General features: G+C 40.5%; 1 protein-coding gene across 1 annotated transcript in view; it reads right to left on the minus strand.

Annotated features, from left to right (window-relative positions):
* Nucleotides 1-24,283, minus strand: part of TRIM71 (tripartite motif containing 71) — a 54,752-nt gene that overhangs the window by 2,116 nt on the left and 28,353 nt on the right. Inside the window, exons 2-3 of the mRNA XM_030445679.1 lie at nt 11,959-12,126; nt 2,157-2,291 (exon numbers count right to left, since the gene is read on the minus strand). Coding sequence (XP_030301539.1) covers nt 2,157-2,291; nt 11,959-12,126 — 303 coding nt within the window. The remainder of the gene's footprint in view (nt 1-2,156; nt 2,292-11,958; nt 12,127-24,283) is intronic.

Here is a 24,283-nt window from a genome sequence, read left to right on the forward strand (position 1 = left end):
CACGTCAAATGATACAGAAGGCTGCTGACAGTCACTGCTGGGGGGGGGACTGAAATCCAAGCAAAACTGGTTTGTTTGTAGCCATTTCTATAAGCATGTGTTTATCTTTACTAGTGAAAAATCACTTTAGACCATCTGGCAAAGACACCTGCCTTGTAAAACTAATGAAACATGTAATTGCTTTATTGTTGCAAAAATACATTTCCATATGTCTGAATACCTGCTTGGCTGCAGAACAATACCAGCAGTGTATTTTAATGAGGGACAACTCACTGAGTATTCCTTGGTTATACACTGACAAGGTGAGAGATGTACAAACAAACAATTTCATTTTAAAGTTACAGCATGCAGATTTTACCAGACGTGGAAAAAAAGTTTGAGAGGAGCTCAAATCAATAGATTTCCAAAAGACATTACCAATCTTCAGTCTCAGCTTCATACTTAACCCTCATTTTTGATACCCAAACTTATTCACTATCATTCTTCACGTTAGAGGGCTTGGCACACTCAGCCTTTTTTAGCTAGAATGATTTACAACCACCCAAGAGTTTCCTTTTAAAACAGTGTTTTATAACCCGAAGAGAGCTTGCTCTTACTACAGACATTCCAATAAAGTGCATTTATGCAGCCTCCCAGGACACAAGTAGCTTAGGGGCAGCTCCTACTTCTCCTGTGCTAGGTACATCTCAAAAAAAAAGACTACCAAGCTGCTTGGAGAAGGCTAACAGTGGAAAAAGAACTCATCTCCCTCAATCCAAATACCTCAGAAAAAGCAGCACTGTAAATACAGTAACTATATAAAGTAAATTTTTAATCTTACCACTGGCACTTATGGCACAAGTACAGAAACCAAACTTTTAGGGGATTAGCTTCAGTAGTTCTATATAATAAAGTTCTATCAGAGTTCCATGTTTCTGGCAGTAGATATTAAAACCAGAAGATTACTGTTGGAATCACTGTTAATGGGGAAGAGGCAAGGGAGAAATGCTCCAGCAGGGTGGCCCTGCCTTTCAGCAGCATCTGCCTCACCAGCCACATGTACTGCACACACCACCCTGCCTACCTCTGCTGGCACAGAGGCAGCAGCCACACAGCACCAGGACTGCAGATGACAGGACCATTCCCAATTTACTCCTAAAACTTTTCCTTTTTTGTCTTGACCACAATGTTTTTGCTCCCCTACACCAGTATTAGCAACCACATGGTCACAGTCAGTTTGACTCCCGGATCTGAAAGACCTAATCCAACAGCAGAGTGGGTCTCTGTTGGATTCTACAAGCAGGATCTAAAGGGCCAAGCCAAACTAATCTGTGCTAAACAAGCAGAAAAGAGCCATGACTACCAAGTGGCCTGTCTGCAATAAGAAATCTTGGTGTTTCTTCCTTTCCTCTTCTCAGAATAAAACTCATGCACTGTGGCTGATGTGAATGCAGGAGATTGTGCAGACACTCTTGTTGGAGGGCACCCATGACTTTTATTAGTAGCAACACAAAAAAATACCAGGAGGGACACTACCTTGGTCAAGAGTAAAGTTTTTAGGTGTGGGGACAAAGGAAATTAAGTCTTATGGAATTTCTGCTGGTCTTTCTAAAAAAGGATAAGGCATACTCAGCTTTACTTCTTTGTTTATGAAAAGTGGATCATGCAAGGAAACCCACATACTACATAAATTCAGAAGCAACACAGAGGTTTTAATGACATTTGTTAAACACATCATTTCAAGGGGAGATGCAAGGCAGAGCTCCAGAGCAAGCAAGGGGAGTGCCCACCCTACCTGTGGGGATGAGCTTGTGTGAGGCTATCCTGCTCCCTTTAAAAACACAACCAGTTCTTTGTTTATTGTAAAATGATTTGGGTCAGAAGGGACCTTGTAGCTCATCTATTTGCAACCTTCCTGCCATGGGCAGGGACACCTTTCACTAGATCAGGTTGCTCAAAGCCCAATCCAACCTGACCTTGAACACTTTCAGGAAGGGAGATCAAGAAATACTTTCAGCACAAAAGCAACTTGGAACAGAATCCAGCATCCTGCTACCTACAAAAAAAAGTGAGTTCATCCCAAACTGTGTTTCAATTCAGTTTTCCTAGGGAGCATATCAAAGTCTGGCCACGTACTAGTTAAAAGTGACTCCGCAGTAAAACCATAAGGTGCATACCTTCCAAAGCAGCTCACACTCCCGTTCTTCCAAGGCCTTCTTATGTCTAGTAGTCACTGCTTTGACTTCAGACTGTACCACCTTTGCTTTCATCTCAACCTGCTCTGCCACAGCCTGGGCCTGTTCAATGCTCAGCTGGGGACAAGGGAAAAAAGAAAAAAAAGAAGACCCATTTAGAGTTCAACCAAAGCAATTAGAAATTGAGAGCACCACTGTTTACATTTCATAATGCCTTCAAGTGAAGGCAAATTCACTTTTTTTTTTAATTTTTACCAGGCCTTTACCCATTTTGTACACCAGAGACTGAAAACTGACCTTGTTCTAATACATCTGTTTACATGGAATTTACAGCTTTATGGTATCATGCACCAACACCACAGGATTAAATTCCCTGTGCAATTCCAGCAAGCAGCTAGTATGAACACAAGAGATTCACACAAATTCACACTCATGTTTTCCTATGTATACAGGAGCCAAAGTTTTTCTTGTTCCTTAAAATGGTTCAGACTGTTCTTATAGGATGGTTCTGCTTCTAGGAAGAAATTACACTGTAGGGAACAGACAGTTTTATCTGTGCATATATGCTGGAGAGAAATACCCCTAACAGAATGTGAAGATAATCAGTTTTCAAAGAAAAAACAAAGATTACATGGTTATAATTAAAAAGTATTCATATAGTTATTCACATTCTGGACAGAGTCCACATTCCTTCTAATATAACACTGTAATAATAGTATTTTTAAACATTCTGTAGTAGTATTCTACAAATACACAAAATGCATCTGAAAGGAGCACATAGACCATCTAAACCTCTTTTTTCACCTGAAAGAAAAAATTGTATCCTTTAAAAATCCTTCCCAAATTGCTCCTAGTTTCACAAAATCTTACAGAAAAGGACACAAACCCAAACGAGGTATAGAGCAGGCAAACCTGAAGGATCACAGTGCCCAATGGAAAAGGTGCAACAGCATCAGGTACCTGAATCTTTTCAACATCATTGCCATGCAGTGAACCAGCACTAGTTAAAATGCAGCTGAGTTTGTGAACCTCTAAGATGTTAAAAAGATACCAGTTTATTAGCTCCACAATACTAGAACAAAATGATATTATGTGAAGATACTTAGAAAAGAATAGAGAAGGCTCAAGGGAAAACTTACAAATGCATATAAATACCTGAGGGGAGGGTACACAAAAGGCAGAGCCAGGCTTTTACCAGTGGTGCACAGTGTCAGGACCAGGTGATAGGCACCAACAGAAACACAGAAGGCTCCTCTGATCATGAGGAACACACTTTTTTCCACTGTGAAGTGGCAGAGCACTGGCACAGTGGCCAAGGAGTCTGTGGAGTCTCCATCTCTGGAGACATTCAAAAGCTGCCTGAACATGGTCAGCTGGCTGTAGGTGGCCCTGCTTGAGCATGAAGGGTGCATGGCTCCCAGAGATCCCTTCCAATCTCTGTGATTCTGTGACTCCACTATGAAACATTTACTTTTTTTTTCCCTCCATAAGCTTTGCAGATCACATTCTATTTCTAGAATTTTAATACTAAGCACCATACACAAGACATCTAACCCCCTACACCAACACACTACATGACTTTGGCAGCTTAACAGGCAAGAATTTAAGTTGTTGACAGCTAAGAATGTAACTCAAACACTTTAGCTTTTCCACATTACATACTGAAAGCCATGGAAATAGCTATAGGTATTTGGTTCTAAATACCAGCATTTTAGACCTCACACCATCTTTCCCTCACTCTGGTCTGAGGAACTGGTCCATTTCAGAACTTGAGTTGTTTCAGACCAGGTAGCCATGAAATGCTCTGGTGGAAAACATCTTTAATCTTCAGAAATGCAGTGAGAAAAAAAAAGTAATTTAAAGGCTTTACTGTACATTCAGGGCCTTATGAAAAATACCCTCAGTTTAATTCTGTGTATGAGTATGTACCAATTTAAGAATCACCTCATGCAGCTATCTATGAACTACTCAGTGCAATCCAGCTTTGCCTAAAATGTTAGGGCTTTTGGTTAACTTATGCATTCAGTTGCTAGCATGTTCCAAGTCTGAGCTGGCAAGTTCAATGGCATGTAGTTTATGCCAACAATGGCAATGCTAAAATACAAAGCCAGAAGTGTCTATTGGACATTTAATTCCAGGTGGTTATTTTAGAGACAACTAGATTGAATTAGATTTATTCTTTCAGCTCACATTGGAGGAGAGAACTGAAAGGAAAAGGCAGATTAATTTGGTCAGGTGATTAGTCTCTGGAGACAAGATGAAGACAACCCTGAGAAAATAAAGGCAAAGCAATGTTTCTGTTCTCTAATCCTAAGTAGTCACCTGCAAACAGGCAGTAAAAAACAGGAGAACTACTTGAGAGCCCCTCTACAAGACAGGGCTCAGCAAGAGGAGTCTGCCTCCCAGTTGTTCCTCCTCCATGCAGCTCCAAGGTCAGAGTCACCTTCCCTACATTTTTTAACACGGAATGTCTTCAAACTCATGGACAGCCTAAGTATCCCAGTTCCCCTGGAGACAAACCTGGCCTGCCATCACACAAAGCTCCGGGCAGACAAATTTGACTCAGCATTTCAAGTTGACAAAAAGTAAAAAATCTCATTACAACAATTAGCAAAGCAGACATGAAGTCACAGCTGGCCACAGATTAAGACCTCATTAAAGCCAGCAAGTAAGCTTCAGTTCCAGCTGGAAAAGTCCACATTTTAACTGTGTCTCTATCATCTCTACTTTGCCATTTAAATACAGAACCAGCCTCTACTGCAGAGGAGTGGGATGTAGGGTGACAGAGCACTGGAACAGGCTGCCCAGAGAGATTGTGGAGTCTCCTCCTCTGGAGATATTCAAAACCTGTCTGGTTCCAACGTGACCTGTTGTAGGCAGCCCTGCTCTGGCAGGGAGATTGGACTAGATGATCTTTTGAGGTCCCTTCCGACCTTACCTTTCCTGTGATTCTAGGATTTGTTCCTAAACAAATACAAGTTCCTTGTCAAGTACACCCGCCTTCACTTTCAAAGAGAAACAGTTATATCCTTGAGAATATTATGGAAACTATGCTATACATTCATATTCCAATTCTAGCATATGACTCTGAAAGCAGGAAACTCTTGGTTTACTTAAACATTTGAGTTTGTTGGATTTTTTTGTACAGCAGTATCCATTGGGACCATGATCTGTGCATATGCCTTCTCACACCTTATAGCTAAGAGCCATCTCAACTTCCCTCACAATTTTTCTGTAAAACCACAGACTGACTTCCAAGAACTCCACCATGCCAAGAGATACTAATTTCTTGTGGATGCCACCATCATTCACCTGTAGGAACCAGCTATGTTAGAGCAAAAAACTACACTCAACAGCACATGGCTGACAAGTCATGTCACCATCTGGATTTACTTTTACTCATCTGAGCCTGAACAACTCAGATTAGTGGAGGATGCCCACAACACTAAGGCCCTAACATGGTCCAGATATTGACAAAGTTTTGGTAAAATTCACATGATCCCACACAATGGAAAAAACAAACCAAAACAGGCTTGGGAAGGCTGACCAACACCAAACATGCTGCAGCAGACAGTGGCATGGCAGGGGGAGAACACCAATAGACAAGTTATTTATCTGAAGCAAAACCCAAGAGCCTGAAGTACAACTTTGGGGAGCCTCCTTCTGCATGGAAATCCCTTGTTCTCTTTGATTACTGTAAGATATAACAGCTCTACCATGATAACTCTCCCCTTCTGTCCTGCAGGCATTTCCTGTGTAGAATTTGCCTCAGAGAGGTCAGAGCTTTTTAGGAAATGTGTTTTTTCCAGAACAAGCCAGCAGCAGACCCAGGCATGCTTAGCCAGCTCTGATTTGCTCCAGCCAGGTTTTTTTCCACCTAGAGGTGGAAAAAAAAAAAAATGAGCTTGCTACAGTGGTTCTGACACAGCAACTGGTGCTACAACAGAAAGCTATGACATAAAATTGATGGCAACCATCACAAGTAGCAAAGAAATACCATAGAACATAGCTGCAGTTCTGGGTATTTGGCTGACTAAAGCAGTATGGAAATCAGGATTTGTCATTTTGTAAACTGAAAGTTTACCATTTTTCATGCTTCGTGCTGTTTGTTGGACAGCTCTGAGGAGCTAGAGCCTCAAATTAACCAAAAAAGCTATCTACAATCTAATCTTATCTTAAATATTCCTATGAGATATTTAAATGTAGTGTTCTAGAAATACCACTCTCCCAGTTTTCACTAATGCTGCTTTCTAAAATGAAAAACTACAACTGGAAGCATACAACACTTCAGGAGAAAGAAAAGCCATTACAAAGAACATGCTCTGATGAACTAATATACAACACAGCCCAATACCCAACATAAAATCAGTACCTCCACAGCTATGCCCACACAGCACATACTATTTACAGCTAACTTATGTCTCTGCAACAGCAGCTAATCCAGGTGCTGAGCCAAGTTCAAGTGTATCAATTCGTCTTGGAAATTTTTCCATTTGAACAAACTGCAGCACACGATGCCACTGTGGCAACCTCCCAAGGTGAGGAAAGGCTGCTTATGGTAACTGTATTGCAGCCCAAAGCCAGCTTGCATGAGCATTTTTAAGAGGTCCTTGGGATTTTTAATTCCATCCATCTAAAGAACCTTAAATACACACTTTTATATCTCAATACGGATGATTTACACTTTTAAACACTAAGGCATTTAAGAGAAAGTTAATCCTACTTAGAGGAAAAAAAAGCATTGAGATGCATATTTTCTGGCAAATCCTCTCTAGCTTAAAAAGCACATTAAATACAAAAAACTTAAGGAAATCTGTGTATCTCACATTACCCCTTTTCTACCAAATGCTAAAGGTGTTTCACCCATAAATAGTTTATCTTCAGTTCCTTATGGTAACAAAAAGATACACCGGGATTGTTTCAAAGAACTTTTCCAGCTATATATCACTGTTTCAGAGTGGGATAAAATAACTAGGACATTACTGCCAGCTTTCTCCAGCATTAAGAACTGAATAAAAACTTCCTAACGTAATATTGGTGCAGCTATAGCACAAATCACAGTAGCCAGAGCAATTTAAACATTGCCACCTAAAAAAAAAAAAAAAGTAAAATGCCAAAAAATTCTCACTAAAATTTTCACACAGAGAGAATTTTAAGAGAAGCTTTGATGGAGGGAGGGCTAGAAGCAGAGTTAACTCCTACCAGAAACTCAAAAACTATCACTTTGGTTTGTACTGCAAGAACAGACTTAGCCCAAAGTTTTCAGCAGAACAGGAGTTTGGAAAGTGACACACAAATCCATACTTCCCAATAACCATCTGCTCATACCTAAACAGTAAGGAACTCACTAAAACACAAGGCAGTAACCAGAAGCACAAAGACATTTGGCCCTTGTCGATTCAAGTCCTAGATTTAGAGAAGCACAATTGACTCCATTTTGTTTACAAAGCTTCGTTTCAGGTTCTTAAACCTGCAAGTCTGACTTCAAAGCCACGCACAGGAGTGCCTGAGCTAACTCGATGTGACAACCTCAGAACGATCCCTCTCAGCACAGCAGTGCCATCCTTCTCAGGTATCGACCTCCCAGCAGGGCAGATCCATATGGCAACCCACAGGGAAGCTTCCACTGAAGGGCAGAGGCTCAAGGCAACAGATCAGCTTCTTCCTCTGCCTGGCCAAATTTCTTACAGTACCTCCTTCCCCCTTACCCTAAAATAAATAAGTTAATCTACTTCACACCACCCCCTCCACATCTTGGGAAAGAAAAAGCATTGCCTGAATGACTGACCTGCCTTACCTCCAACTCCTAAACCTTTCATGCTGTTTGGTAAGTGGGTTGCTCTCTGTTCTGTGCATGACCACTCTCACTCCATTAATTCAAATGTCAAAGCATGCGCTGTCAAACATCCCAGCAAAAAACAACTACAGTGTCAGCTGGGTAAGAATTTGTGTGTTTTCCAATAAAACCACAGTACAGCTGACCTGAACAGATCAAATCAGACTGTATTCTAACATGTTCACCTAGAAATTGACTCTAAATGGGAATAAGCACTCAAGGCTTTACTGTTACACAAGTGCATTGGATTACACGTGCACATACATACATATATACAGTTACACATGTATAGATGTATTTTAAGAACATGACATTTTGAAGAAGCCATCTATCTTTCATCATAACAGATTTACGTTCAGTTTGTGGCCCGGTCCTTGGAAAAAATTCTCAAAGAAGACAGCTAAGTGTGCACTTTCGTGAGGTTAAAACAAGGCAGCAGGACAAGCTCCCCCATATAGAATAGCAGAAGTCCTGCTTTCCCCGACCTCATTAATCCAATGTCAACTTTGACTTTCGTATCATCCAGTGAATCAGTTCAAGTCTCTGAAAAGGCTAGGAAAGCATCCCAGCAAACAGGATAACTTTCCATAGAGATAAGAAATGGGTCCTACAAGCAATGCAGCATTGGGTTTTTCCACTCCATTCCTTGGCATCATCAGCAGTCCTCGTAGCACTGCAGTGATCCAGCCAAAAAGTAACCCTACAGAAAAGGTTACCCTTTCAGCTGGATCAGCTCAACACTCGGGCACATGCTCAAAAGTTCTTGTGGTAGGAACAAGCTTAGAAACCCATGATACAGCACAGCACAAGGAAGAAGGAGAAGCTTTCCATTGCTGGAGAACCTGAGGAAAAAAGCAAGCCTCCTGCTGCCAGGCTTACTATTTCTTCTAAACTTCTTTCAAAAGTGAAGTTTGGACTTCTCAGGAGTGACAGACCAGATCAGGCTTGAGTGGATCAAGAGACTGAAATGTATCCCAACTCACAGCATTTTTTTTTCAAGTCTGAAAAACAATCTTTCCTCCAAAGCCGCAGGAAGAGTTTAAATAAACATTTCTTCCTAAAAGCCTTCAACCTTGGTTAACCAGATACTCTCCAGCCAGTTGACTCAGTGCTTGATTTCCTCCCTCCTCCAATGACCTTCAAATTCCACCTTTTCCCCTTTACTCCCAACTACCCCTCCTCGACATGTCCTGTCAGAGAGCTATCACTTCCAGAGCCTATTAAGAAAGAGTTTACTCATACAGCAGTATGAGCCAGTCCCACCAAAAAGTGTTACTACACCATATTACTTTTCAAGCCTCTTAGAGCTCCAGTTTGTGTTCATCATCTTGCAGCTTGTACTGGCATTAATTCTCTGTTGACTCTTTCCAAGCTTTAAGAAAAGCACTCAAGCCTATTTCTTTGAGATAGTTAAGAGTTACTGTAGGGTTTGTTTTGAATTCACACTGACAGGCTGTCTTTTCCCTAGGATAAGTATCTAAGTTCACAGCCCTACTGTCCCAAGAATAAGGAAATCTCTGCTCCATGAAAAATCTCTCATGCACCAGGGCTCAGCCTTTAAGTCAAGCACCTCTGCTTTTACCTGCATCACACACTTCCCAAATTGTTGCTGATGTGACTTAGGTAGCAGTTGCCTTGAGTTGTACTGCCTTCCCATTCCTGCCTATGTACACAGATAACCACCTCCTTAACTTCATCACTGATCTGCTCACTCACTACTCTTTTTCTGTACTGCAGTCCAGATTAAAAAGCCCACTAAAGTAATAAAACAACTAGGTTCTTGAATAGCATGGTTCATTTTACAGCACCTTTACATAAGCTATCCAGTTAACTCTTTCAAGATAGCTTCTCCACCTGGATGGGCTGTAGCTAGACCAGGGCAAAGCTGCACTAATAAAGTTCAGCTGAGCTGCATGTTCAGGCTACATGAGCCAAGCCAGTACCATCCACCTTTTCCTGTTACCATCATCAAAAAGTAGTCAGTCTACCATGGTGGTAGGAGCCTCCAACATATATGTGAGAAGAAAATAGGGTGGAATGAGCCAAGGAAATGCAGTAGAAAGCAAGCAGGCACAAAAGCATTTATGCAATATTAACAGAGTGGTACTCAATGATATTCTGTTAGTTTCTACTCCAAGAGACAATTCTTTCTTAGATGATTTATCTACATCAGATGATTAAGAGCCCTGGAGGTCAAAAGCAGTAATTTAATTACTAACAGACAAGCATGTGTCTAGGACAGCCTGGAGAAATTCAGAACACTGCATCAGTGATGCTTTAAACTAGTGTAATCCCTTCCTCCCTGCTCATTTAGGGGACATGAAGTGTGGACATGAAGTATGGATATTACTGAAGAACCTCATAATCCAATTTAAAACAGATCTTGGAAGAAGCTAAGGCTTGGAGGATGCTGGCTAAAGACTGAGTTATCAGCTACCCAGCTCCAAAAATTTGGTGTTTACTGTTCCAGTAAGTTAGTGTCACAAGCTAAAGGGAGATATCAACAACAATTTAGTATTTGTACTGTTGCAGAATTTATTTCATACTACAAGTGCAAATACTTAAGGAAGAAGTTAGATACTTAAGGAAGGAAATACTTAAGGAAGAGTTAGCTGCTCCTGTCTCACTGAACAAACTTACTTTAAAAGGTTGCAGCTATCCAACAGGCTAAAAATTACATTTTATTCTCAGTAACCACCGAGACAGGAAGATTGTCACATCAGAGAAAGAGATCCAACTTCAAAAGAACCAGCCTCTAAGACACAAAAGCCCTATATCTAGTAACCTGCCCAGGGTACAAAGGGATTTCTCTAGCACTGCAGCAAAATAAGCTAGGAGAGACTAAGGGAGTGTTCACTGCCAACAGCAATGCAAAAAGATGCAGCAGATTTTATTTAGTAAGAAAATTTGAGATCCACCCAAATCCTCATCTATTGGAAATAAGCAATGATGGGTGGAAAAACAGGTTTGAGTTTTTGGTTTGAGGGTGCTTTTGTGGTTATTATTATTGTTTGCATGAGGTTTTTTTTTAATTTTGTCTTTTTAATTCATTATTGCTTGTACCATGCATTTACCAAGACAGCACACACAGTTTGAGAAGTAAGTATGCTTCCTATACATGACATTTTACCAATGATTACTCAAAAAAACACCTTATTCAAGTCACACAGAATATCCAGCTTGGATCCAAAGCATTTGAGACTAACAAAAGTAGAAGGTAGGAGTGTGGGGTGTAGCTTCCCACTATCCTTTACCCATCCCAAGCCTCTTTATCCAGGCAAAATTGCTGCTAATGCACGTTACTATTAGATGTTACTCAACAATAGCCGCTATCCACGTAACCTTGCAGGTTACTTCCCTGTGTAAATTCCTTCTGTAGTTTGAAGCACTGTACTAATTCCCAGTCCTTGCTCAGTTTATATCTGCATTATAAAACATAGCTGAGATAGACTGCATTAACAGGCAGCTACAGAATAGCTCTTTGTGTGCTGAGGTGGGTTAGAATTTTAACGCTAATCCAACATCTGATTAGTGTTTTCCACTTGTGGGCAACACTGAAGATGTAACCAGTTACAGAGCTAGATACTGCTCAGGCATGAAAGACAGCTGAAATTAAGTCTTGCTTGTAAAAATGAAACCAGGCTTAGCACTGCTATAAAAGATCAGAACTTTCTTCAAAACGCTTCACGCCCAAGTGTGTTTGTACAGAGCTTCATATATATTGTGATTTACATGACAGGATTATGCTGCAAGAATGCAAAATTCATCTAACAGTACTTTGTTTTCAGCTCCACAGCCGCTTCTGTCAGAGATCTGAGAAAACAGAAGGGGTGAGAAGACTGACAGCAGAAGCAGAGAGCTTTGTGCCTTGACACCTTGCCCTGCAACAGACAAGCTGTGCAGAGGGAAGGAGGGGGAAACACAGTACTCAGGTTGGGAGTATCTTACTTGGATAGCCTGTCGTCCTTGCTGAGCATCTGCCAGAAGCTGAATGGTGAGAGTCCTGGAATCCTGGAGGGCATCTTGGAGGTAGATAAAGCTGTGACCCACATGTCGTCCCATGGTACATTCCCGACATATGGGGACAGAACAGGTATCACAGTAGAAATGCAGTACCTAGGGAAAAAAAAAAAATCTGTATCACCATCTAATGAAGTATTAAAGAAAAATATAATTCCAGGGTAAAAAACAAAAACAAAAAAACCCCAAACCCATAAAGGAGTTATCCTCAACTATAAAGGAGATGGTTAGAGGCAGTAAGAATAGGCAAAGACTTCACAATAGTTTCTCCACAAAGGAAAAACTATCCCTCCCAGTAAGTTCTAAACTATACTCTAAGTTAGGTAGAATTGTCACTGTTTTCTTTGCAATACAATACTAGGAAGTGTCCACATCAGCTCCTCTTGGGAGCGGAAGCCATCTGCCAGCACTTGTAGATTGGAGATGTCATCTAGGGCAAGTTTCAGGTGAAGACTTTTCCTACATACACAAACACCATTCTCTTAGGTGGGTCATTTAATAATCATTGCACTAGAGAACTGCATCACCACCACACCCACCCCTCAAAAGAGGAAAACAAAGCATTCATGCTGAAAACAATACTCTGTTTTCTTAATCAAAATATGCAAATACCTTATATTTAAGGTAGTGAAAACACTTAGGCAAGATTCCCTCCTACCACTTCCAACGGAGAAGCAAACCAACAATGTTTCTATGCTGATGATCCTTAAAGATGCTTCAATTGGGAAACAGGATGGGAACATCAGCATTCCCAGAGCATTTGAACAGTACAGTGAACTGTGGGTAGCCACTAAAACCTCGTTCTACTCACAAAGCACTTTAAAAACCTATATTCCAATAATACTGAAAGGCTTACAGAAGATGCTAGCCTAGGAAGTTGAATCCATTCATCTGTCATAACTATTCCCATTCCTCCCAGTAGAGGGAAGCAGCACACAGAAATAGCATCTTCAACAGACCATGTACTTTCCTTCCAGGCAAGCAGAAATCAGCTGTTCTGTTTTCAAAGATGGAAGTGAAGGAGTACACTTCAACACAAGAAAGTTCTGTGTTCAAAGTCTTGCTCTACACATACTATTTTAGTTTAGAGTGTAATGTTAGAAATATCTAGATTACCACGGGAGAGCCACTGCACAATGGCAAAAGAGGTTTCATATTACAAATAATTTTTCCATCAACAAGATATTTGAAATCTACCTCAAAAAGCAGCAAGAGCAGAACAAAGATTGGACAAGTGTTTGATATGCCTCCCTTCTCACAGCTGTCATCCAGCCACCCTGATTCTAGCTAACAGTGCATGTTACGGTGCATAACATTCCCCTTTCCCCTCTCCCTCTAAATGAAGGGGAGGACTGGACAGGTGATTCCCTCAGATTGCCAGTGCTGCATAAAGTGACATTTTAAGCTCAACAGCTGAAGTTTTGCATAGATTAATTTCTCAAAGGGGTATGTGTGTTTGTGCACACATGTCAGATTTTACTGAAAACCCTGTGTTTGGCTTTTTTTTTTTTTTTTAAGTGGATTTTTGCTGTAGGGGAATTGAAACAGACTGCTCTGTTGACTAAACTCTCAAGCAGTGTCTCAGATCCTCAGCCTTAAGTACAGATATAAAAAGCCACCTTGGCTCTGAAATGCCTTATTCAAATGCATCATCTTCCTCAACCAGCCCCTTCCAAGAGGGCTCCTTGTCTTTACGCTATAGTTGTCTAAATCCATATACAATGTTCACTTGCTCATGCAGTTCTGTAGTTTTCCTGTTGAAATTACAGGGAATGTTTATTACATGTAGCTGAATGACTCCACTTAAACAACTGAGAACTTGAGAAAGAATGAAAACCAAGACTACAAGGTATCAAGTTAAGTCATATGAATCTGATATGCTTTAAAAACATACAGCAGGGATTTGGGGCCTCAATCAAGAAGAGCAGCTGAAAGGAAAATGGTGACCATATGAACAGAAGTCCAGCAGTGAGTTAAATCTGTTATTAGTCCAAAAATAGTGAACACCAGAAGCAAAAGCTTGGTAAAACACCACAGATCAGTCCTGTCACCCAGGCACTCCTGCTGCAAGGCAACAGCATCCAGCAGTAGGCAGTATTCCTGCCTCCCAAACCAAAGAGAAACTAAATTTAAGCTGTTCAGTTGCCTCCTGCCACCCACCAAAATGTGGTGGAAAACATCAGTCTGTAATTTAGAATCAAAAGAGACAGGAGGCATAATCTCATTTCTGAACTACGCATATTACATAGGATATGGCAGGGGAATTCTTTTGGGTAAACACCATTGATAAGACCTGGTATTTGTTTCTTCATTAGTAAAACCATGAAAACAACCTAGATTTAAAATCTGAGAGCAAGAGAGTTAACAGGCTCGGGTGAAGTGGAGGAGGCAGACAACATCGGACTGATCCCCATCATTATTCCACTGCTAAATAAAAGTTAGCTTGAATACACACCAGTGAAAACACAAATGCATAATTACTACTGCTCTCAGAACAGAGCAGAGCTAGTCACCAGAAGTAAAATGGAAGAGTCAGCCAGATCCCAGATGAACCAGGAGCCCCCCCCCTAAAAATAACTTCTTTGTGGAACACAAAGACAACCACAAACCCCAACCTGGGAGAGGTATAATTCTCTTCTCGTGGTCAACCATTTTCACTGTCAGGAGCACCCAACAGGCTGTACATCAGCTCTACCAAGCAGCAGGACTGCACTCCTAAAGAACTGAACACAAAAGTATTTGGGGTGCCACAGGCAGGGAGGGTTGTGCCAGCCAGGATAAGGGAGAGCACAGCATCCAGCTTGCCTGTGCTTGCAACCCCAACCAGGCATTTATTGTTAAGCTCAAGCCTGCTCACATCCCATTCCCCAGGTCACGGCCACAAAGGTCAGGTACTACTAGATTAAGTTTCTATGCCTGTTTCTAACTAGAAGGGAGAGCAAATAACCAAAAAACAAACCCCCAAAACCCAAGCCAAATCAAAACACCCAAAAAAACAACAACCTAACCCACCAACTTATACAAACAAGCCATCCCCCCTACTGAAAAAATACCTAATGCCAACATGTTATCCTACTGAAGGACCTAAGAGGCTGGCAGAGCCTCCCCTTCTTCAAACCTCAGCACTGTGAAAAGGCTACCCCAGCTTTTGGTTGCACTGTTAATATACTGCTCCTTCTATGCTCATAGACAAATAATAAGACTGGGCTTGAAATATTGATGGGCATGAGTAATGGAAAGGAAATGATACAAAGTCTTCCACAACAAAGATCAGCTTAAAAAAAAAAAAACCAAAACAAGAAAAAAAAACAAAAAACCCCAACAAAACACCAAGACCCAAACCACAAACAAAATAACCCAAACCCACCATACAAGCACCAAAGCACAGTACTTCAGAGGGAAATCCCAAAATTTCCCTCCCTGCCTCCACATTATATGAAGAGGTAAAGATACAGTAAAGAAAAATTGTGTCCTGTTAGTTTCACTGTTTTCCCAAATCTATGTAAATTTTAATAGTACAAACCGTTCAAGCATGCTGGTTTTTCCAAACCACACAAATGTTCTGCAAAGCAGAAAAAGAAGCAGAGGCAGATTTCTCCTTTGAAAGAAATTCAGAATTGTTTAAATGGTATGCAATGAATCATTTCTTTCTGTAACAATTATTAAGTAACTGACTAATATTACAATTCCTTTTTGAAAAAATTAAATTGCTTGAGTAAAACTACAATTGTTTTAAGATAAAACACATGGATTTCCCATCAACCCTTTTGACAACTATCTAGGAAAGCTAAAAAACCTGATAAACTAGTAGTTTTTTGTTGCCCATGTTTTCTTTGGTTTTAAGAAAAAAACCCAAACTCGTTTCACTTCATTAATTAGTACTTTAGAATATCTACCAAAATTAAATGAAGAGAGAAGTCAGAAACAAGAGGGGAATAGTTTCAGAGATAGTTAAAAGTGATTTATTTTAAAATAAATCAGCTATGGGTTGATTATTTCCCAAACAGGAAATATTTCCTGAATTGGTGGCACACAATTTTAGACACAAAACAATAAAGGGAGCCTACTTCAATTTAAACAGAATCAGTGAACCATATTACAGGGCTATTCATCTTTTACAGCCACAGCAGCCCAAGAAATACAACAGCAAGGCCATAAATGTGATTGCTTCAGGAAAGGCTGTACAGTGCACCGTAAAAAACATTTTACAACGGCAGGAATTCCTGGGTGTCGCTCTCCCCATTTTTTGGTCCATCTGCTTTCAAAGGGGGCAGGGGGATGGGCGGAGATGTTGTTAAACGTCCCCTGGGACTGCACAGCAATCAATCATCATCTGATGAATGGCCACTAAAGTTAAACCCTGACCCCACTCCACAATTCCCACACCAGCGCTCCTCTCTCCTCACTGCTGACCAGCTTCCAGCGTGCCCCCCCCCACCCCAACCCCAACCCCCACCTTCCAGCCCTCACCAAAATTTCCCAAATACCAAGCCCAAACAAAAGCAATGGAATGTAGTAGGCACCACGACAAGGGGAAACGAAGCAGAAGCGGCAGTTGGGGAGGCTTATCCTAAACCTGTGTTTAAATAAGTGTTCTTGGGTGATATTTCACAGCGCCCCGCTCCCCCCCTGGCTTGCAAACACTTGGTTTCTCTTCAGAGCACATTTAAGAGCATATATAAGCATGCAGTTGTCAATAAAGCACGTGGAATCTGACCACGTTTTAGCATTTGTTCTCTGTCACGACATTTCAGTGGCCCGCAATGATTTTGTTTAAGCGTTAAGCATTTGTACAAGGAAGCAACACGTAAGGTCATTTTATTTTAAAATGTAAGTCCGGCGCTCTAAAAGCTACCCTGTAATCTAAACCAAAAATTTAAAAAAGAAAAAAGAAAAAAAAAAAAAACAAAAAACCAAAACAAACCTGCAAACAAAACCGTAGCCTCTTGGTTTCTGCTTCTGGAAAACTTTCAGTGTGTCACTAGTAAGGTAGCCTAATTTTTGAGTTTATGACCAAGAAAAAAAAAATTAAAAAATCATAATTGCCATCGTCAGTCCAAAGTTTTCCATTACTAAAGGTATTTTATTATTTAGATCCCTTGACAATAACTCAAACACCAGAGGCTTTGTTCAGTAATGTGTGAGGCTTAGATGACTATGAATTTAGTATAAACTAATTTCCAAATGCAATTTGGTTCTCCTCCCTGAGCACCGTGTTTCAGTTGGGGGCTGGGGATGGGGGGTGGGATTTGGTTACATTCTCAAACTGAAGAAAAAGCTGCTTCCTTGCAACATGCATGTGGCAATTTTGTTTTACAGCATAAAAAGATACCAGTCAGATGACTGGGTTAAAGTTTCATGCAGGTTATTTTTGCAGGTTTAAATGGAAAGAGGTAATATTTTTACTCTGTAGGAAGCTGGTCTTTAGATTTTAATAGCAATTCATGGGAATTAACCTGCTTCACACCATGACCATTTTTGAAATCTTCACTTCTGCACTGATATAACTCCTGAAAGTTAAAACTATAAAGACTGCAGATACAAGTTAGCCCAGTGATAGCCTGTAGTTCTGATGTGTATTTCCCAGCCTACCTGAAACATTTCACTTTTGCAGACATTAAGAGCTTCATGTTTCTGTGTAACAGTCAATGATCAAACCACTCTCAGACTATGTATTTTGACTTAACCCTCTGGTGTAGAAGAGACTCGACTGAATAAATTTTCCTTGCTGCATCCTTGGGAAACAGCAGCCCAAGCCCAGAAGGTCTCCACAGCAGACAAAATTTAAGTCCTCAAGTCCTATACTACAGGACCCATGCTGTGTGTCCATGAAGTTGAACCAAGGGGGATTAGTGAAAGCAGTTTGCTATTTATTTATTACCTTCCTTTTGTCACTCAGATGAACAGAGGTGGTTTTGAGTCCACTAACCAAGAGCAAGATCATACAGCCCTTCTTTCAAATTCAGCTTGGTTTCCTTACTTGGAATAATAAAAGCCCAGCCACAGACAACTTCAAAACTCATGCAATAGTGTCTGTAGGAAATAAAAGATGTAATTCTACATGCATTTTTTCCAGCACCAGTGTTAATACCCTTCCTTCCCCAAATGCCCCAGTAGGTACTGCTCCCTTCTCCTGTTTCTCAGCCACACAGGTATCTCTTGGCCCAGCATATGAGGAGGAAGGAAGCTTAGTAATAAAACTCTAAATGCTCCCAATGTGAAACCACACACAGCTCAAGGCTGTCGTTTCATTCCACAGTTAAACTGACAGCCACTCTATGAGGAGAAGCCCTGCACCTCCTACCCAAACCCTTCCCTCCTCTCTTCACTGTTCCTCTAGTCTCAGAGAAGAGATTTGGGGAATCTTTACAAACATCAGACAATTAATTTTAGAAGACAAATTATTTGATCAACTGACCTTACCATCAAAACAGCACCAGGAGCAGCACCAGGGGTGAGGAAGAACTCAGAAATAAGGTACACGGAGACACGTGAAGACAACAACTATAAAGTTATCACTTGAGCTTCAGTACAAAGCCACATGGCTCAGCCCTGCTACTTTGCCAGCCTTACGGCAGGAAGAACAGCATCTAAACCAGATGACTCTGATACACTGAACAGGCTGTTAAACCGAGCAGGCTACCATACCCTTAAAATTATTGATGTTCACCCTTTTCAATCCTGCTGTGATATCAGAAGCCAGTAAAAAAAGATGCTTAAAGAGGTGTGACATGGTAACATTGGGTCAGTCAAATCATCTATGTTAAAAGCACCGTATTTTTGGAAGATGAATAGTTCCATTAATCAAGTTTGGAAAACCTAGCTTAAACAGTCAGCTGCTAGTGGGAGCAAAGACCATTTCATTTGCCTTTACCAATACAGAGACAGTATTTGCATATTCAAAAGGATCTGGGTTCCACTTCACTCTGAAAGCCACATCATCACTCTAATGAGGTGACAACAAGCTGAAAACGGGCTAGGAGACAGGAACTCACACCTCTGACAAAGCTGGTTTGAGGATCTGCTGGCTCCAGCATACTGTAAAATTGCATGCTCTTGTGTTTTTAGTTAAAATCTTCCTATAAAACTTCATGCAATGGCTGTAGCTCCTGGTTACAGCCACCCACCTGAAGCCTTGGAACTGCAGCATCTCAAGCAGCTGCAGCACCCCCCTGCTCTTCATCCACTCTAAATATGGGGGGAACACTACACCACCCACCTGAAACTTGTCCAGCATTTGAAGATTCCCATCTCATCAGCTACTCTTCTAAAAGGTCCCGAGTGCAAGGCAACTTGGTCAGTTGGATCTAATATACTACCTAAAAGATTCCAGTTATTGGTGGACTGGGAAGAACATCTCGCATCCACCTTTACTCAACCACTCCAATTTCTCCTAAATAGGGATAAGCAAGGCTTACTAGTCTTCTAATGTTAACACTGAGGTGGCACAGATCCCACAGTGAGTTACTATTACTGTGTAACAAAGTCTACATTCCACAATTTTCTTTTAAAGAATTTTTTGTGGTAATAAATTCTGGGTTTCTTCTGTTTTAAAAGTCACAGCATTTGCTTCAGCACTGAAGCTGGCAAAGTAACCAGCCTAGGGAAAGATGCAATAGTATCAGTAGCTAGTAGACTACTCAGCCAGTGACAAATCAGCTCTTTTACAGATTTCAATAGGGGAGACCAGCCTGTGCTTCAACATGTACATTAGCTGTTTAAATGCAGCTTCTGTGCCAAATCTACATGACACGAGCAGCAGCAGGGTGGTCTTGGCACAGGGGACAGTGGGTGGATCTAAATATTCAACAGTTCGAGCAAGCAAGTTAATAGCCTGCTGTGGAAGCAGACTCCAGAGTCAGGACCCAGTTCTACTTTCAAGCCCATCTGTCCAAGTGACTGCAGTAAGTCCCTGAAAATCCTTCACTGAGCCTCCCTAACTCTTCAGCTCTCTGAAAAGCCAGAGCATCTTACAGTTCCTAGCCAAAGCCTGGCCATGATTTCAGTAAATTGCTCTGCTATTACACATGGCTTTTTTTTTTCTTAGAGAGAAACAACTAACTCCAACATCCCTGCAAACTCCTTACACATACCATTTTCCCCTTCCCTGCACCACTCAGGCTCAAGCTTGTGTCATTTTTTCCTTCTGTGCACAGGAAGAGTCAGAAAAGGGAGTCAAGGACCTCATTCTGGAGGCTCCTGGATCCTGCTCTGTGACCAACAGCACCATAAACCTCACCTTCCAAAATCTATATTCCTCAACTCCACGTACTGTCCTGCACCACTGCAGAGAACACTACTTCCATTCAAGTCCTTGGCAACTGCTGACCTTCTCACAGAAAGCTGAGGGGCAAGGATGCTATTAGATACCATGCAAACAAATATAAGAGATGTTTTTGTCTCTTACATTGGAAACAACCCTTGCGCCTTTTGATTTGCTGGGCAAAGGCAATGGGAAGAAAAAACAGACAACTTAAAAGTTCCTGGATATCATTCAAAGGGCAACTAATATTCACACCAAAGCCAAGCCAGCTATGGAACAACACACCTTGAGCTGATGGGCTGCACGGAGACTGCCAGAACAGTTTCCTGATTCCAGCACAAATAGGTCTTTTGTAGAATTAACTCTCTGCAGTCAAACCACCACTAGCTAAGAAAATTTTCTTTAGTGTAACAGATTCCCATTAATATTTTTAGAGGGCTTCTTATAGGGGGGTCGAAAAGCCTATCAGGCTAGACATCTTAAATCCATAGTGCTCAGTTGTTGGGAAAAAGTAAATCTGAAAAGAAAGAATACATTTATTCAGAGAAATGTGGCTTTACAAACTAGTCTGACTCTGTGATAGGGTCTACCTCCATTTCTTGTTTCGGGAGGGGGTTTTGGGTTGGCTTTTTTGTTTTGTTTTGTTTTAAACAGCACTAGAGATCATTGTTCAGAAAAGTATGCTTTCTAACAAACATGAGTACACTCTTTACTATTTCATATCATGTAATGCTTCAATTACCCAGTACATATTTGTTGTAAGAAAAAAGATTGTGATTGCACATTTTTTAAACTCCCACAATTTAACCTGCAGTTCAAACCACAGTAGCTAGGAGAATACTAAGAATAGAATACTAATATTAAACCAAGCAGTTAGGAATTCTGAGCCCCCTTTGCAGCCTTATTGTCTAGCTGCTCCCCCTTGCTTGTGTGGCCTCACTACCAGTAACAGCAGAAGAGCACAACAATCAATCAAAACAAGTAGTAGAGAACAGTAGTAAAAAATAATAAATTTGATAATTTTTTTTATACAAAGTACCAGTCAATAACATAAAAGCAGAAAAATGACACAGCACAATATCTTTACTTTCTCTCCTCAAGTACAAACTCTATTTAGGGGAGGTTTGTCTCTGTAGTGACTATGTGATTAAAACAATTTTAATAGCACGACAATCTCTATAGTATTTAAAAGTATCTCTTTGTACCTTTTTAAAAAGGAGGGTTTGTGTCAGAATGAAAGGAAAAGCCTATCAACTTTTACACTGAAAAAACCTCAAAACCCTTTTAACAAAGAGGGTTGTTAAAATACATAGAGTGAAATGAACCACGTCAGATAGTCAACACTGCTGGACTCTGGCAGGCAGTTTCAGTTAAGAGCCCAATAGGCAAGATCAGTTCACATACTTGTACAAGACACATTGCCAACATTAGCTCTTCAACATAGATTTACCAAGAATTATGCAGGTTACTATCACTTCAGAGAGAGCAGTAACTGAAGGGACTGTGACTCCTTGTTGTAAGAAGACTTTTGCTTATACAAAAAATTAAATATCTCTATCAGTTGAAATTTAGAAACTGAACCCCCACAGCAACAGCTGCTTATTTTTTATTCTTCTTAAATTGTGAAACAATCCATGCCTGTTAAGTCCAGTTGCCACCAGTGCCATATGCACATCAAACTCTGCTCAAAGTGAACATGACCAACTTCAGTCTTTTATGAGGAAATACAGGCAAGACCGTTGTCTGGGAAAACTGACATATAAACCCATTCCAAGTGTTTTAAACTGCAATGTTCTTAGTTACTGGTTACGTGTAACAGGTTATGTACAAAGCACAAAGGCAGCACTCTACTGGTCCCCTCTGTTCCTTGCTTCCCCTGTTCCTCTTGCCTTACTCTGTCCCAAACACTGTTTTAACAACAACTGTATACCCACATACCAAAGTCCTTACACAATAAGGTCTTTGAAGGAACTTCTCCCTGAAACCTGAAAATGGCCACCACAAACATTGGGAAGGTATCTTTTTCAAAAAAGCATTTAAGCTCACCCTCTACACCATCATCCTTTTAAATGCTGCTCACACACTAAAAAAATCGCAAGTGTAAATTTTTTACTAGCCTAAGTACCTGTTTTAGAACAGAAGAAAAGTTACAACACGTTGATGCTTCAGTTGGGATTCCTCAGAAGTGAGGAATCTTAATTAAACAAAAAGCAAATTTGGATTGTGATTAAAGGGGGGGGGAAAAAGTTGTTCCAGATCCAAGCAGTAGTTTCTTAAGAATGTGTGAGTATGTACGTGTGTTTGTATTTATTTTAATATATAAAATAATATTTTAATATATATATACACACACACACGGTATCAGGGTTCCTCTGCTACCACCTTGTTCCATGTTTGTAAAAAATAATCATTATCTGTTCCCAGCACAGGACTCTGTACACACAGTTGAGTATCTTATTCAGAGAAACAATGTTGTCCTCGAGGATTCAAAGCTTTTCTGCTTGTAGTACGACTCTAGACAAAGTCTGTTAGATGAATACAATTCCTCTTGGTTTTAGGGAGAATTATACAATCACATTTTATGAAAGACTCCTCGTAAAAGTGTTATCATATGGGTGCTCATGCACTGTTACTTCCAACTGAACTCTAGTGTTTAGTGTTTGTTTTGGAAGACCTAGCTGTCTTAACAGCCACAGGGCATTTCAATAATCATATAACAAACATTACTGCAGGTTACTCTTTAATCCCTTGCAAGTGAATGAGTAAATTCTTGTCCATTTATCATATAATGACGCAGCTCTGCAGTTACTGCCAAAGAGGTACTGTAAATCATGAAAGAATAACATCCAAGATTAAGATCATCTGTTCCAAGAAGCCAAAGGTGTGTGCTCATAATAATTTTTTCCTAATCACTATAGAATAATAAGAACAACAGATAAACCTTTGTTTACAAGCTATTAACACAAAATTAGAGACACTTTTATTTCTACCTAAGATTTAAGTCCTGATAAGCAATTTGAGTATGTCTCCATACATCACTAGCTATTTGCCTCTCTGGCAACTGAGCAGAAGCAAGACCTCAGAGGTTTCAGAACTGTAAATTAATCACTTACCTAACCCCACACTTATTTCCATACTGGTGGCATACAGGTACAAACAAGTTTAAAGCCTATGCTGCCCACACACAACAAGGTGTTAGCTTTGTTATTTTTATCCCCCCAAAACAGTTTCTGCCTCACTGTGACAGATTTTTAGTGCTGCAGTGTCCCACTAAAAAAGCCCTTTTTTTTCCTCGTGTCTTCCTGTTGAATTTAGGGGAGGAAGGAAGAGATAAGCATTCCAGGGCAAATATTAAATAAAATTAAGTGAAAACCAAAGGACTACTCCTCTTAACTGCAGGGTCGATTCTAGGTGCTTACAAACCAAAAATAAGAAACACTAACAATTGCACTTCATGCCACAAACAGCATTACTGAGTAGTAGGATTCAGTTTTAGGTGGAATCTTCCATCCCAGTCAGGATTTAAGCTACAACTGACACACACAATCTATTTTTAACCCATTCCATCCGGGTCCAGGAGCCCAGCATGTAGTGTATGTACCCATGATGCCACCAAGTAATTTCTGCTGGAGATCATTATAGTTGTGGTCTAACCAAACTAGAGGGGCTTGATGCCATCCTATGATGGTTCATCAATATATATCAAGAATCCTGGAAGAACTGGAAAGCATTTTGCTTTTTTTAAGTGCTTAAACACTTTGAAAAGACTGGTGCTTTCACTCAAGGATTGAATAGCAGCATCAACACTAGCTTTAGATTGCTTCTGGATTCTACAGGCAAGTAAGCCATATCCTTAACTTTAATTATAGCCTTGTTTGAGCTTTAAATCAGGGATAAACAAATATAGATTTGTTCAATCATCAATGAAGGGAAGAGCTACACAGGCTGAACTCAAGTGCATGAGTCAATTGAGACTCATTTTACTAAAGG

Source organism: Calypte anna, chromosome 2 (assembly GCF_003957555.1).
Source record: "Calypte anna isolate BGI_N300 chromosome 2, bCalAnn1_v1.p, whole genome shotgun sequence".
Taxonomy (NCBI): Eukaryota; Metazoa; Chordata; class Aves; order Apodiformes; family Trochilidae; genus Calypte; species Calypte anna.